The 14,943-nt window shown below is 41.9% G+C and overlaps 1 protein-coding gene across 2 annotated transcripts; it reads right to left on the minus strand.

Moving 5' to 3' along the window:
- Nucleotides 1-254: 254 nt before the first annotated feature.
- Nucleotides 255-5,465, minus strand: LOC139540799 (RNA 3'-terminal phosphate cyclase-like). 2 transcript variants are annotated; one of them, XM_071344775.1, is made up of 11 exons: nucleotides 4,939-5,465; nucleotides 4,721-4,821; nucleotides 4,059-4,202; nucleotides 3,683-3,806; nucleotides 3,393-3,451; nucleotides 3,162-3,303; nucleotides 2,761-2,882; nucleotides 2,343-2,401; nucleotides 1,128-1,222; nucleotides 816-920; nucleotides 255-695 (listed from the first exon to the last, which is right to left on the minus strand). In XM_071344775.1, exons 1-11 carry the CDS (start codon nucleotides 4,978-4,980, stop codon nucleotides 597-599), a joined length of 1,092 nt encoding a protein of 363 aa, XP_071200876.1. In that variant the 5' UTR covers nucleotides 4,981-5,465; the 3' UTR covers nucleotides 255-596. The 2 variants fall into 2 exon arrangements, with proteins under 2 accessions (XP_071200876.1, XP_071200877.1); XM_071344776.1 differs by having other exon boundaries at nucleotides 1,106-1,222; nucleotides 4,939-5,460.
- Between the last annotated feature and the right edge of the window lie 9,478 nt (nucleotides 5,466-14,943).

Below are 14,943 nucleotides of genomic sequence, written 5' to 3' on the forward strand. Positions count from 1 at the left end.
TTACAAAAAAGTGGCAAATCTGCAAATTGTTTATTTTTTATCGTATGACTAAAACAGTAGCCAACAAACCTCTGCAGTCTAGTCTGCATTACCTTAGTGACCATCAACAAAAAATTATATAATTAATTGACCTAAGAAAGGACAGCAGCATGGAACTAAAATGATAAACTAGGGACAAAGAACATGAAAATGTTTGTCGTAAAAGCCAGTATGCACTATAAGGCGCTTCAACAAACTACTGAAACATACACCACTTCCACGCAGAAATCGAAGGTTTTTATTATAACAGTGTAAGGCATTAATACCCTGAGTTATACAAGCTAAGAGGGTAATGATAGTTAATGCAATAGGGGGAAAAGGACAACGATGACCAACTCATGTGGCTGTATGTTTCTAAACCAATAATTAATTTGCTTGAATATCGAGCCACAAGGGCCATAAATCATAATATAAATAGAAGCAGCGTCAGACTATTCAGTGACGTCACAGTAGTGTATCGGCTATGAGTCCTCAAGTCTCTCCAGTGCCTCTTCTATCCACGACTGCAGGTGGAGATGTCAACATAAAAAAGGTGGGGAGACAAAACATGGGCGTGGCTAGAAATGAGGGTTGGTGACACCCACTCCTTGGCATTCGATGATGTAGGTGTCATTGCTGGCATTCTCATCTTCTGCCTTGGTCACTGTAAACTTAGCCTGGGAATAAGGACAACACTTTCTATTAAAAAGTTGACTGGTTTTATAAAAGTTTATAAACCATTGACATTAACAAATGTGCGTCTTCGGAAATAAATTTAAAAACAAATTGGGACCCACCTGGGTGAGCTGCTCTGCCACATGGATGGCAGTCTGTGTGTGTAGGGTGACTGGGCCAGTGCGGATTCTGGAGGTGCCATTCGCCAAGGCCATGAAGAGGATGAGCTGCCAGAAAGTGTAAGACAAAGAGTTCAGTATGACTCTAAATAGAGTAAGTTCAAGCAGCTGCTGTTAGATGGAGAGTAAGGCAAAGACAGGGGTCAAGCACCTATTCAACTTGGAAGTTCACGTTACTTACAATTAGTATAGATCACTTACAGGAGGACACCTAACATTGCGTTGTAAAATACCTGTGTGTGTGTCATTGCTAACCTGGTCCTGGAGAAACTCGTCCACACAGCCGTTGTGCCTTATATTCCTGAGCAGCATCTCTGCAGCCTCGAAGCCCACTTTGTCTGCATACACACCTGAGGCACAGGAGAAAAGCATTAGTTGACATTTTGTATTATTCTTTTTAGATCTGGGCCCGTATTTTTGGTGTCTAATAGAGCAGAAGTGGGATCTAGGATCAGGTACCCCCTTGTAAATGTTTTCATTATAATCTAAACGGCAAAATTGATCCCAGATCAGCAGGCCTCTTATGGCGTATGCATGCTTCCCAGACAAAACAGTTCGGAAGAGATTGCGCAGATATTACGACAACATTTTTGTTAGCGTTGGACTTCGGTAATGGTTTTTGTCTGTCCGGGCACACATTTTTCCTCGAGGTAAGCCGGTGGCTAAGCCCCTTCGTCTGATTGGTCCACAGTAGGGATTATTCAATAAAGCATTTGTCATTCAACGAGAGAACTCATTTTCATTTAAAAAAATTCATTGTGAAATACTGCACCAAACATCTTAGTTTACTGTAAAATTGCGCGACTAAGATCTCCTCTGCAAAAATGTCAAAATTAACCGACAGATTTCTTGAGTCATCTTAGATTAATTCTGACTATTTTCAGGAAGTGTATACTGGCTACTGCATCTCAAAACGGACAAACAGTAATATTGCTTAAGGGAGTATGTGAGCACACTCGTTCGGTTCGCCTAGCTGAGCTCGAAGCATGCCAACGCCTTTACTTTAAGCTTTATGAATACTGGCCCAGAGGTTATCAGTGTGTGCCAGAGAGGTTTTAGTCATTTGTTTCCCTTAACAGGTGCACTGCATACGCCTCCTAACTCTGCTCCCAAGAGAACAAACTGTGTTGTTGTAGAAACAGACAATCAAAAAAAAAAAAAAGACCTACGGATGCATCTGCTGATGGCAATTTGAAAATAGTAGCCACTATTGCCAAACAAAATACAATGAGCAAGATTTTCCCCTTTCTCAATATTTTCCTATTTCTCCACCGTTGACAACTTACCCTGTATGGCCTTAGAAATGTTCATGTTGATGCACTACTTCACTCACCATCCAATCAGATATTACAGTTTCACATCCTAGTATAGACATGCTAGGCATTCTCTGTCAGATTCTGCCGACTAGTGGTACATCGTGTACTGTACACTTCACAGACCAAGCAAGCACAAGAACAGTGGATTTCTCACCTTTCTTCCCAAGAGCTGACCCTGCAAATATACAGCCCGTGGAAGACTCTGCGATGATTCTGGTGAGGATAGACAGCACATCAAAAATGAGGTAGAACTGCAAAGCATTTAAGACGGCAGATCGCCCATGGCAGAAAAAAAAAAAAAAAAAAAAACATTTTAAAATACCCTTCTCTCGTCTATCCACCAAACTAGGGACACAACATTATGCAAGCCATCAGTCTACTTATGAATGATTTTTCAGATGACGCCATCAATACACCCTCTACTAGTGCAAGTGGTTTGACAAGGATCGTCACCAAAAACATTGGCATAGTGACTGATACAGGTTTACTGAGGTCATACGGGTATTGGCATCTTTTAACAGTGTTAACAGTCGGAGGGTTCACGTAACGTAAAACGTCAGGTATAAGCTCACATGATGCCGTTGCCGCTCCCACAGGCCATGTCCTTCTCCTGCAGCGTTTGGATGTTTATGTACAGGTCCTTTATCTCTCTCCTGATAACTCTTGTCGCCGTCGTTGCCATGTCCTTGGCGAGCTGGAGGAAAACAAGTATGAGCTCACTCAAAATGTAGTTAATTTTTTTCTCCCACGTGCATAGAGGGTAGCACATGTATCAGTGGAAAGAACTGTTCCGTGGCGTAAATTTCACCTGTCCAGAAACATCTAATTCATTGTTTGTAAGTACACAAGTGGAATAAGGATGAAAACCACTCAACTCCATTACTAGAGTAGTACATTATTACAAAGGTAAAACATTAACTTAATGTAAAATTCCTAGGTAATTCTAACCCAAAGCCAATCCTTTGTACTGTACCTTATAGGGTAGCACCCCAGCAACAAAGGACCTGCCATATATCTTGGTGATGGTCCCTCGTTCGGTCATGGTGACGGGGCTCAGCTCACTCACTGGGTTTACCTTGGCCACCACCTCACCTCCACCTTTGGGGTAGTAGCCCCTATTCGAGACAGAAGAAGTGTCATTTTTTGGGGGGGCCAGGCAGTATTATCCCACCAACAATTCTCCAACACGGGAAGGGATACGAACCTCATTCTCAAATCACAGTCAAAATGTACTCCAAACTTCTCCACGATGGGCTTGAATACCTGGAAGACATTTGTATGTATTAAAGTATTTCCAATGGCATTTAACAACAATAGGAGAATGGCAAATAAGAGGATGTCGAGTGACAGTCATATACCAAGCGGTCATCTGCGGGTTTATCTATAGACACAGGGTATATAACTTGAGAGAAGTCCAATTCATGATTTCCCAGGAACACAAGCCCCCATTACAACCACTGGCACCTCTACAAACACAGGTTAGGTTAACCATACCTTTATGGTGTAGTCAATCTGCGGGGCCATGTCTGCGTTGGTGCCCCCCTTCAGACAGAGCTCCGAGGGTCCGTCAGCATACAGGGCACAGGGTAGAGAGACCTGCAGCAGCAGCCCAACACTCCTGGCGCAGAGCGACACAGAAGTACGAGTTAGATGGAGACTAATGTAGTACGTTTCTTCCTATTTGTTTGGTGAAATTAAGTATTGAATTCTATAGACACTTCTAGATATTGTTTTGGATAGTGTTTCTACGGCTATAAAATATGTCAGGTTGATAGTAACTACAAGGTTTTTAACACAACAAACTGTCTGTCCCATACTCTATTTGAATGTGTAGTTTGGAAGAACGGAGAAGCAGCCTGACATGATTTACCCTGCTGTTTGGGGGTCTGCGGTGTGCTTCCCAGCCTTTATTTTCCCAGGGGTGAGTGTGACTTCAGTAGATCCCACTGTGCCACCCTCTAGATTTCCACAACAAATGTCTCTCACCAACTCCAACCCTGACAGATGTTGTGGTCTTGTGAAAAGGGGAAGGGGGGTGGCGGGTTAACAATGAAAGGAACAAACGTCTTATTTCACTATAAAAAAATAAGTAGGCTTTGATATTATCTGTGCAGAATAACATAGGCGATGAAGGAAAAGTTGAGTAGGCTAGTTCGGTTGTTGATAGGAATAAGTGAACAGCCATGTGCTAGCGCATTAACCAACAAAGGATCACATGAAAAATGTAACGAGGGCATCTGCCGTTCAATATAAAACAAATTAGACAGTTACAAATAAAGGCTGTAAAACCGTTATCAATTGTTTATCGGAGACGTACGTTAATGCTACATCTACTTTGAAAAGAAAGGTCCTTTAGACCAACTTTGCTTTGTTTTCTGATTCACTAAACTTCTGTCTGGGGTCGCCGGGGATCGCCCCAGGGCTATAGACTGCGACTAGAGTGAAGCTTACATTTATTAGTAATGACATGTGGCTTTTGTTGTTATACATACTCTGTGTAATATTATGGCAAATATTTATGAAATGAATTACCTTAATCCTGGTGTACTTCTACCTGCGCGGATTTTGTGTATTCTGATGGATGCGCCGTTGATGCAACTCAGTGCGGCGGTTACTCTCAAAATTTGCCCGCCCTGAAAGAGGACAAAACATGACAATGTACACAGTAAATACATATCCTAAGTTTACTGTCAAACCATTTTTATAAAATATGTAGTAGAAAGTGTATTTTAATCGTGTGAAATACTCACACCCTCCATTATACTTCCGTCCATTTCCACTGCTGCGGCCATTTTTGAAAAAATAAGACAAATATTTATACTTTTCAATGACTTCACCGCTATAAGAAATGTATTATTCCGGTCTTTAATGATGCGAAAACACGCCAATGTGGATGGTCTGCTCTGAAGTAGCCTTGGACAGCGCTTGTAGAAGACACTCGGCGGTGTCTGGGGCAGACAATACAGCAAGTCCAACCGCGAACTTCCCCCAACAGTCACTGCGCAGTGCGGTAGTACTTAGGCCTAATCAATTAACGCAATTTCTTATCACTGAGAAAAAAGTTACATCCACAATGGTCCCAAAAACGGGTTATATTTGAACTGGGATGTTCACATGTTATTCAAAAATGTCCATGGAATATATTGCTCAGCATAGGCTGCTACCACAGAGCTGCTACTCTTGAGTCTGTTGATAGTTAGCACATGCGCACTCGTGATCAGCAAGCAACGCAATGAACCCACTCTCCCTGTTTAAACTTGGTAGTGGGGGGGAAAGGGTCATGGCTAGAAGGATTCCAGTTTTAGTCAAATTAAGGTAAAAAAGTTGTTGTTTTGTTCTTGCATTTTAGCTAACCCTTTTCCTAGCCTTAACCTAATCCTCATAACCTGCTACGTTAAGGTTAGGAAAAGAGTTTGGATTAGCAAAAATGCTAAAAAATAATACACTTTTGACCGTAATTTGACAAAAGCTGGATCCCTTCTAGCCATGGCTGGGGAAAAAAGCCTAGAAAAAAGGAGATTCCCGAAAAACAAGCCAATTCCATACAGCTACGACTTTTTCGTCGCAGGTTAGGATAATTAACGTATCAGGTTAGGAGCTATAGGTTAATGTTAGGGAAAGGGTTAGTGAAAAGTAATTTGTAATGAAGTGGCGTGTTTTTATGGAGTCCCAGAAAAAAGTGGCACCAAATGAGATCATCGCAAGAGACATATCGGAATTATCAACGTGCGGTTGTTGTACTGTGTGTTATGTAGGGAATGTGTTATTCATTTCTTGTCAAATAAAGCGTAACCAAACGTTCTAGGTGAATCAACAGCCAAGGTAAGTAGCAAATCAAGTTGGTTATTTTGACTGGATTTACGGACTAGTAGCCCAGTCTGAATATACTAGTGGACCACTAGTCCAATAACTCCAGTCAAATGAACTTGATTCGCCACTCAGTGCAAGCAAAGATTTTGATAACTAACCCAAGATAGACCACAATATGTCATTTCCAATGGGAGCAAATTAAGCAGAGTGGGCAGAAAAAGCAAGGAGGTGGGCAGGGCCAACACGAGCTAGCGTTCTAGCATGTATTTGCATATTTCCGTTAGGAACGCCTACTCTATGAAGCGCTTGTGTGCAATAACGCAGTTTGCCCTTGCCCTTCTAAACAAAAAACAAAAATTGAAACTTTTAGAAAGGGTAAAGTCTACAAATCTTAGTGCACTATTTTAGTAACATTACAGTTTTGGGAACGGAAAACTGTTTTGAGATCGAATGTTTCATCAATAACAAAATTAGAAGAATGTTGGCCAAGTATCATCTAGCTCTATCTTCTCCCACTTCCCATCAATGGACTTCCTCTCAAAAAAGATCATAACGCCCCCCCCCCCCCCCAAATGCTAACCTCCTGTTATTGTAATGTTAACACTATGTACAAAAAGTGCTGTACTTTTTAAACGGTTCACCCGATGTGGATGAAAATACCCTAAAATTAAAACTGACAGTATGCACTTTAACTTCAAAGTAAATGTTTAATTTAAAATCCAAACTTGTGGAGTATAGAGCCAAGAGAAGAACAAATGCTTCACTGTCCCAATAATTACAGAGGGCACTGTTTTATCTGTGGTGCAAGTATGGGTAGCTGCAGCCCAATATGGCGACCGGAGTCAGTGTGTCGATAGGAGTGGGTGTATGGAAAGCGAATCAGTTAATTCAGCAGATTTGTTGCCACCATTTGCCAGTGCAAATGACTAGTGCACCAGCACCAGTATTGTATAGAGCTGCTTGCTGACCTGAGATGCTTCCCACAGGGCAGCTGTATCAGCTGCATCAGGATGTCGCTGGCGGTAGCTAACATGTTGACCAGTGCACAGGTGTTGTATCAAGGTACCTGCCAACCTGAGGTGCTTCCCACTGGGCAGCTGTATCCGGTGTCACAGGCAGTAGCTAACGTGGCAATTTTTTTCCCTCCCAGAATTGTATTTCAAGTGGGATAACAGCCTACACAAGAAATAACTAATATTGAAAACCAATTTGGATGTCACCTTTTTAATTTTTTTATTCTTTAGATACATACAGTCTACTCAATGTGGAGGGTATGAACGGCAACAACACCGGTGTCCTTCGCTCCCACTTGTCAAGCACTACTCTCCCGCAACCACTTACCAAGCACTACTCTCCCGCAACCACTTGCCAAGCACTACTGTCCCGCAACGGCGTGGGAAGATAGCTACCTAGTAGCCAATATCAGGGTGACAGACACAGTAAGCCCACACATACAACGCATACAAGCAACAGTACATCCATCATCAGTACATTTAATCAAAATTAAACAATTGTACGTTTTATAGCTGAAAATGTACAACTATCTGAGTAAAACTAACAGTGAACTATGACTCCGACTCATAATCTGGCTTCAAAACAGAATTACAAATTCTAATGGGAGGGTAGTTGCGTGGTTACTCCTTTCCTTTTGACACACCCACTCCTTCCCTCACGCCCACTACTTTCTTTTCGACACACCCACTTGCCCATACTCTGGTCGCCTTATTGGGCTGCAGCCAGAGCCGTAGCCAGGGTCTAAGTTTTAGTGAGGCCCGGATGGGGGGGATTGTAAGGGTGTGTCATGCAAGGGAGAATACAGTACATTTTTTGCAATTATACACATTTTGCTATGGGTCGGAAAGAAAAAATTGCAGTTTTACAGCTAATTTCCTGCAATTCTACAAATTCTTCCATGGGGTGGAGAGACGTTTTACATTTTAAAGCTAACTTCCTGCAATTTTACACATTTTGCCATGATTTATGCCATGTTAATATGATATCTGAGCGAGAGTGATTAATGAAATGAATGGGGGCCCCCTGGAGGTCAGGGCACCTGGGCACGGGCCCTGTGTGCCTGGTCGGTAATTCAGCAATGATTACTACAGTCGTGGCCAAAAGTTTTGAGAATCACACAAATATAAATTTTCACAAAGTTTGCTGCTTCAGTGTCTTTAGATATTTTTGTCAGATGTTACTATGGAATACTGAAGTATAATTACAGGCATTTCATAAGTGTCAAAGGCTTTTATTGACAATTACATGAAGTTGATGCAACGAGTCAATATTTGCTGTGTTGACCCTTCTTTTTCAAGACCTCTGCAATCCACCCTGGCATGCTGTCAATTAACTTCTGGTTCACATCCTGACTGATGGCAGCCCATTCTTGCATAATCAATGCTTGGAGTTTGTCAGAATTTATGGGTTTTTGTTTGTCCACCCACCTCTTGAGGATTGACCACAAATTCTTAATGGGATAAAGGTCTGGGGAGTTTCCTGGCCATGGACCCAAAATATCAATGTTTTGTTCCCCGAGCCACTTAGTTATCACTTTTGGCTTATGGCAATGTGACCCATCATGCTGGAAAAGGCATTGTTCATCACCAAACTGTTCCTGGATGGTTGGGAGAAGTTGCTCTCGGAGGATGTGTTGGTACCATGCTTTATTCATGGCTGTGTTCTTAGGCAAAATTGTGAGTGAGCCCACTCCCTTGGCTGAGAAGCAAACCCACACATGAATGGTCTCAGGATGCTTTACTGTTGGTATGACACAGGACTGATGAGATAAGGTGATGACTTGGAAGGAAATAATAAAGTCATCAAATAAAACAAATATTTGGTTAAAGTAAAGTAATGTAAATAAATGATAAATAAATAATAAGTGATAAGCAGTAATGGGCAGCCACTACCATCATGGGACTTTTATTCATTGTTTTATTCGGTGTTGTTACAGCATTCAATCCACATAATGCATAGTGCATTTAATGTTTTAAAAAATAATCGAAAAACTGTGATTCTTTTTTAATAATCGAACCAAAACCGAACCAACCTCAAAAAGCACTAAACGCTCAGCCCTACTAGATGGAGAGGGAGGGGTTCAGTCCCAGGGTCCCTAGCTTGGTGATGAGCTTGGAGGGGACTATGGTATTGAACGCTGAGCTGTAATCTATGAACAGCATTCTCACAGTAAGTTGAGACCCTGATTGAATTCCGAATGTCCGGACCTCTCCAATAGTGTGTGATTGCGGCCCTCAATTTGGATGTTCCTGCATGTGGGCATTCATGAATCAGCAAGAACGCCCCTCCTCGAGCATCCCATTGGTTCCTGCATGTGGCTTGTGTTTAAGTGACACTTTTTATATTCTGGATTTCGCCTACTTGTCTATGCGATTAAAATGTGGGTCAAAAGGGAAATACAAGTATTATGAGTTTTTCATTTAGGCTATGACAGTATAATTAATGTACAATGTAGTATCCAAAAAAGTATGAAACAAACATTTGACTTAGATTAGATTCTTCAAAGTAACCACCCTTTATGACAGCTTTGCACTCTTGGCATTCTCTCAACCAGCTTCACCTGGAATGCTTTTCCAGTCTTGAAGGAGTTCCCACATGCTGAGCACTTGTTGGCTGCTTTACCTTCACTCTGCGGTCCAACTCGTCCCAAACCATCTCGTCGGGTGATTGTGGAGGCCAGGTCATCTGATGCAGCACTCCATCACTCTCCTTCTGGTCAAATAGCCCGTATACAGCCTGGAGGTGTGTTGGGTCATTGTCCTGTTGAAAAACAAATGATAGTCCCACGTAGCGCAAACCAGATGGGATGGCGTATCGCTGCAGAATGCTGTGGTAGCCATGCTGGTTAAGTGTGCCTTGAATTATAAATAAATCACTGACAGTGTCACCAGCAAAGTACCATCACACCTCCTCCTCCATCCTTCACGGTGGGAACAACACATGGGGAGATCATCCGTTCACCTACTCTGCATCTCACAAAGACACAGCGCTTGGAACCAAAAATCTCAAATTTGGACTCATCAGACCAAAAAACTGATTTATACCAGTCTAATGTCCATTAGTCGTGTTTCTTGGCCCAAGCAAGTCTCTTCTTATTATTGGTGTCCTTTAGTAGTGGTTTCTTTGCCGCAATTCGACCATGAAGGCCTGATTCAAGCAGTCTCCTCTGAACAGTTGATGTTGAGATGTGTCTGTTACTTGAACTCTATAAAGCATTTATATTGGGCTGCAATTTCTGAGTATGGTAACTCTAATGAACTTATCCTCTGCAGCAGAGGTAACTCTGGGTCTTCCTTTCCTGTAGCGGTCCTTATGAGAGGAGCCAGTTTCATCATAGGGCTTGATGGTTTTTGCGACTGCACTTGAAGAAACTTTCAAAGATCTTGAAATGCTCCGAACTAACTGGCCTTCATGTCTTAAAGTAATGATGGACTGTCGTTTCTCTTTGCTTATTCAAACTGTTCTTGCCACAAGACATGGTCTTTTACGAAATAGGGCTATCTTCTGTATACTACCCCTACCTTGTCACAACACAACTGATTGGCTCAAACGCATTAAGAAGGAAAGAAATTCCACAAATTGACTTTTAACAAGGCACACCTGCTAATTTAAAAGCATTCCAGGTGAATACCTCATGAAGCTGGTTGAGAGACTGCCAAGAGTGTGCAAAGCTGTCATCAAGGCAAAAGGTGGCTACTTTGAAGAATCTCAAATATATTTAGATTTGTTTAACACTTTTTTGGTTACTACATGATTCCATATGTGTTATTTCATAGTTTTGATGTCTTCACTATTATTCTACAGTGTAGAAAATAGCAAAATACAGAAAAACCCTGGAATGAGTAGGTGTGTCCAAACTTTTGACTGGTACTGTATTTGATACCATTTCACTGATTCCGCTCCAGTCATTACCACAAGCCTGTTCTCCCCAATTAAGGTGCCACCAACCTCCAGTTCTTCCTTCCTAACTGTTTTACATTCCCTGAGACCAACCAGAAAATGTTCCTAGGCCAAATATTCCCAGATGTTGTGCTCTCTCATTTCTGCAAATTTTGCACAGGCAAAAGAGTAGGCTGGGTGCACTTCAATTGCTCATTAGGTGCATAGACTGCAGGGGTGTCGTAGCACCTCCGCTACTTCTTACAATGGTGCTCCTTTAGTAAAGTTTAGATCAAAGCTGAATCAATGTTTTGGACAGTTGCAACCCATCATTCAGGGCAGGTGGGGCTGTTTTGAGCCCCACCTGTTTAGCTAATATGTATATATAAAAGTTTCTAAGAGCAACAACGGCTCAGCCAGGATGTGATAGGCCACACAAGCTCACAGAACTAGACCGCTGAGTGCTGAAGCACGTAGCACGTAAAAAATGGTCTGTCCTCGGTTGCAACACTCACTACAGAGTTCCAAACTGCCTCTGGAAGCAACTTCAGCACAAGAAATGTTTGTTGGGAGCTTCATGAAATGCGTTTCCATTGCCGAGCAGCCGTACACAAGCCTAAGATCACCATGCGCAATGCCAAGCGTCGGCTGGAATAGTGTAAAGCTCGCCGCCATTGGACTCCCTGGAGTGACGAATCACGCTTCACCATCTGGCAGTCCGATGGACGAATCTTGGTTTGGCGGATTCCAGGAGAACACTACCTGACCCAGTGCATACTGACATGTTTGGTGGAGGAGGAATAATGGTCTGGAGCTGTTTTTCATGGTTTTAGCTAGGCCCCTTAATTGCAGTGAAGGGAAATCTTAACGCTACAGCATTCAATGACATTCTAGACGATTCTGTGCTTCCAACTTTGTGGCAAGAGTTTGAGGAAGGTCCTTTACTGTTTCAGCCTGACAATGCCTCCATGCAGAATCTCCACATGAGACCTGGACAGAGTCTGGTGACAAAGTGAGCGAAATTATCTCTGAGAAATTGAAGATGGATGATTTAGGTGGAGAGCGCCCACAGGACTGGAAAACCCACCACCGGCCCAGATGACAAGCCCAGGCCGATAGTGGTCAAGTTCCTGATGTTGAAGGACATGGTAGATGTTCTGGAACGAGCCAATAACTTGAGAGAAACGTATATATCTTCCTCAACGAGGACTATCCAGAAGCTGTGCGCCAGAAGAGGAAATAACTTATCCCAGCCATGAAAGCTGCCAGAGCGTGTGAGGACATTGCTTACATCTGCTATGACAGGCTCATTTTCCACCCTTCCTCCCAGAAGACTGGAAGGGATGAGCGAGCTAAGCCTATGGGCTTGTTGCTTCAACCCCGCAGAACACACACACACACCAATTGATTAATGGACTGCTGAATGTAGATTTGTTTTATCTAGCTTTATTTGCTCTTTTCTATATTATGTCTATCTCTGATAAGCTACCCAGGAAAGGGCTGAAAATGTCACATATTCATATGTGTAGCCTTAGAAATAAAGTTCATGAAATGAATAACTTGCTAACATCAGATAACATTCATATAGTAGCCATTTCTGAGACTCACCTAGATAATTCATTTGATGATACAGCAATAGCAATACAAGGATATAACATCTATAGAAGAGACAGAAATGCTTACGGGAGAGGTGTTGCTGTATATAGCCATATCTCTGTAATGCTTAGAGAGGATCTTATGTCATGTGTTATTGAAGTGTTGTGGTTGCAGGTTCACTTGGCACATCTAAAGCCTTTTCTTTTGGGTTGTTGCTATAGAACACCAAGTGCTAACAGTCAGTATCTAAATAATATGTTTGAAATGCTTGATAGTGTATGTGATGTAAAAAGAGGTCTACTTTCTTGGGGACCTGAATCTTGACTGGTTTTCATCAAGCTGTCCGCTCAAGAGGAAGCTTCTTACTGTAACCAGTGCCTGAAATCTGGTTCAGGTTATTAATCAACATACCAGGGTGTTTACAAACACTACAGGAACAAGATCATGCACATGTATCGATCACATTTTTACTAATACTGTAGAACTTTGCTCTAAAGCTGTATCCGTACCCATTGGATGCAGTGATCACATTATAGTTTGTTATATCCAGGAAAGCCAAAGTTCCAACAGCTGGGCCTAAAATAGTGTATAAGTGATCATACAAAAGATTTTGCTGTGACTCATGTGGATGATGTTAAAAATATTTGTTGGCCTGATGTGATTAATAAGGAGCATTGAGATGCCGCACTTGATGAATTTATGAAATTGCTTCTTAGAATTATTGATAAAATGCACCTGTAAAGAAACTGACTGTTTGAACTGTTAAGGCTCCATGGATTGATGAGGAATTGAAAAACGGTATGGTTGAAAGATGGGGCAAAAGGAGTGGCTAATAAGTCTGGTTACATATCTGACTGGCTGACTTACTGCGAATTGAGAAATTATGTGAATAAACTCAACAAAAATAAGAAATTGTATTATGAAGACAAGATCAATGATATAAAGATGGAAAAAAACATTGGGAGTACTTTAAATTAAATTATGGGCAGAAAGACAAATTTAACTCCATCTTCCATCAAATCAGATGGCTTATTCATCACAAAACTATTTGATGCTGCCTTATTATTTTAATGATTACTTCACTGGCAGTGGGCAAACTTAGGCAGGAAATGCCAACAACAAACAGTGAGCCATCGTATTCATGCATAAAAAAAACAAATAATGAAAGAAAAGCATTGCAAGTTTGAATTTTGTAAAGTTCATGTGGGAGAGGTGGGGAAATTATTGTTATCGATCAATAATGACAAACCTCCTGCCATTGACAACTTAGATGGAGAGCTACTGAGGATGGTAGCTGACTCTAAAGCCACTCCTATCTGTCATATATTTAATCTGAGCCTAGAGGAAAGTCTTTGTCCTCAGGCCTGGAGGGAAGCCAAAGTAATTCCGCTACCCAAGATTGGTAAAGTGGGATTTACTGGTTCTAACAGCAGACCTATAAGCTTGCTGCCAGCTCTATGTCCATGATTTTGTAATGAGATGTTTGACGAGCAGGTGTCCACATACTTTCGGTCATGTAGTGTATGTTAAATGAGAAACTAATGAGCATGGAGAGCCCCCTTTTACAGCACCCCCACCCCCAAACTACTCCCAGCGGCTTTGTCACCAGTAGGCTTAGGCTACCACATCCTTATATATTTTCATAAGCGCAACATGATTTCAAGAGACATGTTGGAATGTCTGACTGAAATACGGAACACATTAAAAAATATATATTATTTGGTATTAGTGGTGTTTGAATTTGTTGATAAAATGCGGGACTTGATTGTTTGGTTGCGGGACAAAGTACAAAAACGCAAGACTGTCCTGCACAATCCGGGAGATGTGGTCACCCTACACATAAAACCCAGAGGAAGGAGGATATCGGAATTCCATTAGGCAATGAATTGAAGATCGTGTAACGCCTCACACAGCAGATTGTCGACCAATCGCGTTCCCGTTTTTATGCTGCGTCACGCGGTTACTAAACTAATCGTCACGAAATCTCAGGGTATGAGTCGAGAAACCTGCATATTTCCCTCGAAAGTACGTAGTCACGATTCCCCAGCTATACTATATAACAGATAACCAATTACTTATCTCGGAAAAGATTTGTAATGTTGACGAAATGCATGCTAATTTGGGTTTTTGAGCTAGCGCCCAATTGACTCTCATTCGCCCCTTGAAGGAGAGCTCATGTCCCTGAAACGTCCAGAATGCATCGCGCGATCCATTGACGACGCATGGTCAAAGTACACACGTTAATACGAGTTTCCCTCCTGGTCACTGACACACTCCACTTTTCTCAGCGTGTACATCACCATTTGACACCTCAAATGGGTTTCCCACACATGCATTCTTACTCAACAAGAAGCGATTCATTATCATTCAAAGACGTTTCCTCCACTCCAATTTCAGACAATTTCCCTTTTGTTCCAGTTTTCGACACTACTGTTGTCCATTCAGGACATGCATCT

The sequence above is a fragment of the Salvelinus alpinus genome, chromosome 16 (assembly GCF_045679555.1).
Source record: "Salvelinus alpinus chromosome 16, SLU_Salpinus.1, whole genome shotgun sequence".
NCBI lineage: Eukaryota > Metazoa > Chordata > Actinopteri > Salmoniformes > Salmonidae > Salvelinus > Salvelinus alpinus.

Excerpts from the sequence above, each read along its gene's own strand:
- LOC139540799 (XM_071344775.1), bottom strand. The coding sequence starts at position 4,980 with ATGGCCGCAGCAGTGGAAATGGACGGAAGTATAATGGAGGGT. Across the intron at positions 2,883-3,161 it reads CTGGGGTGCTACCCTATAAG|CTCGCCAAGGACATGGCAAC; the intron begins GTACAGTACAAA and ends GTTTTCCTCCAG. Across the intron at positions 696-815 it reads TGGCAGAGCAGCTCACCCAG|GCTAAGTTTACAGTGACCAA; the intron begins GTGGGTCCCAAT and ends CCTTATTCCCAG.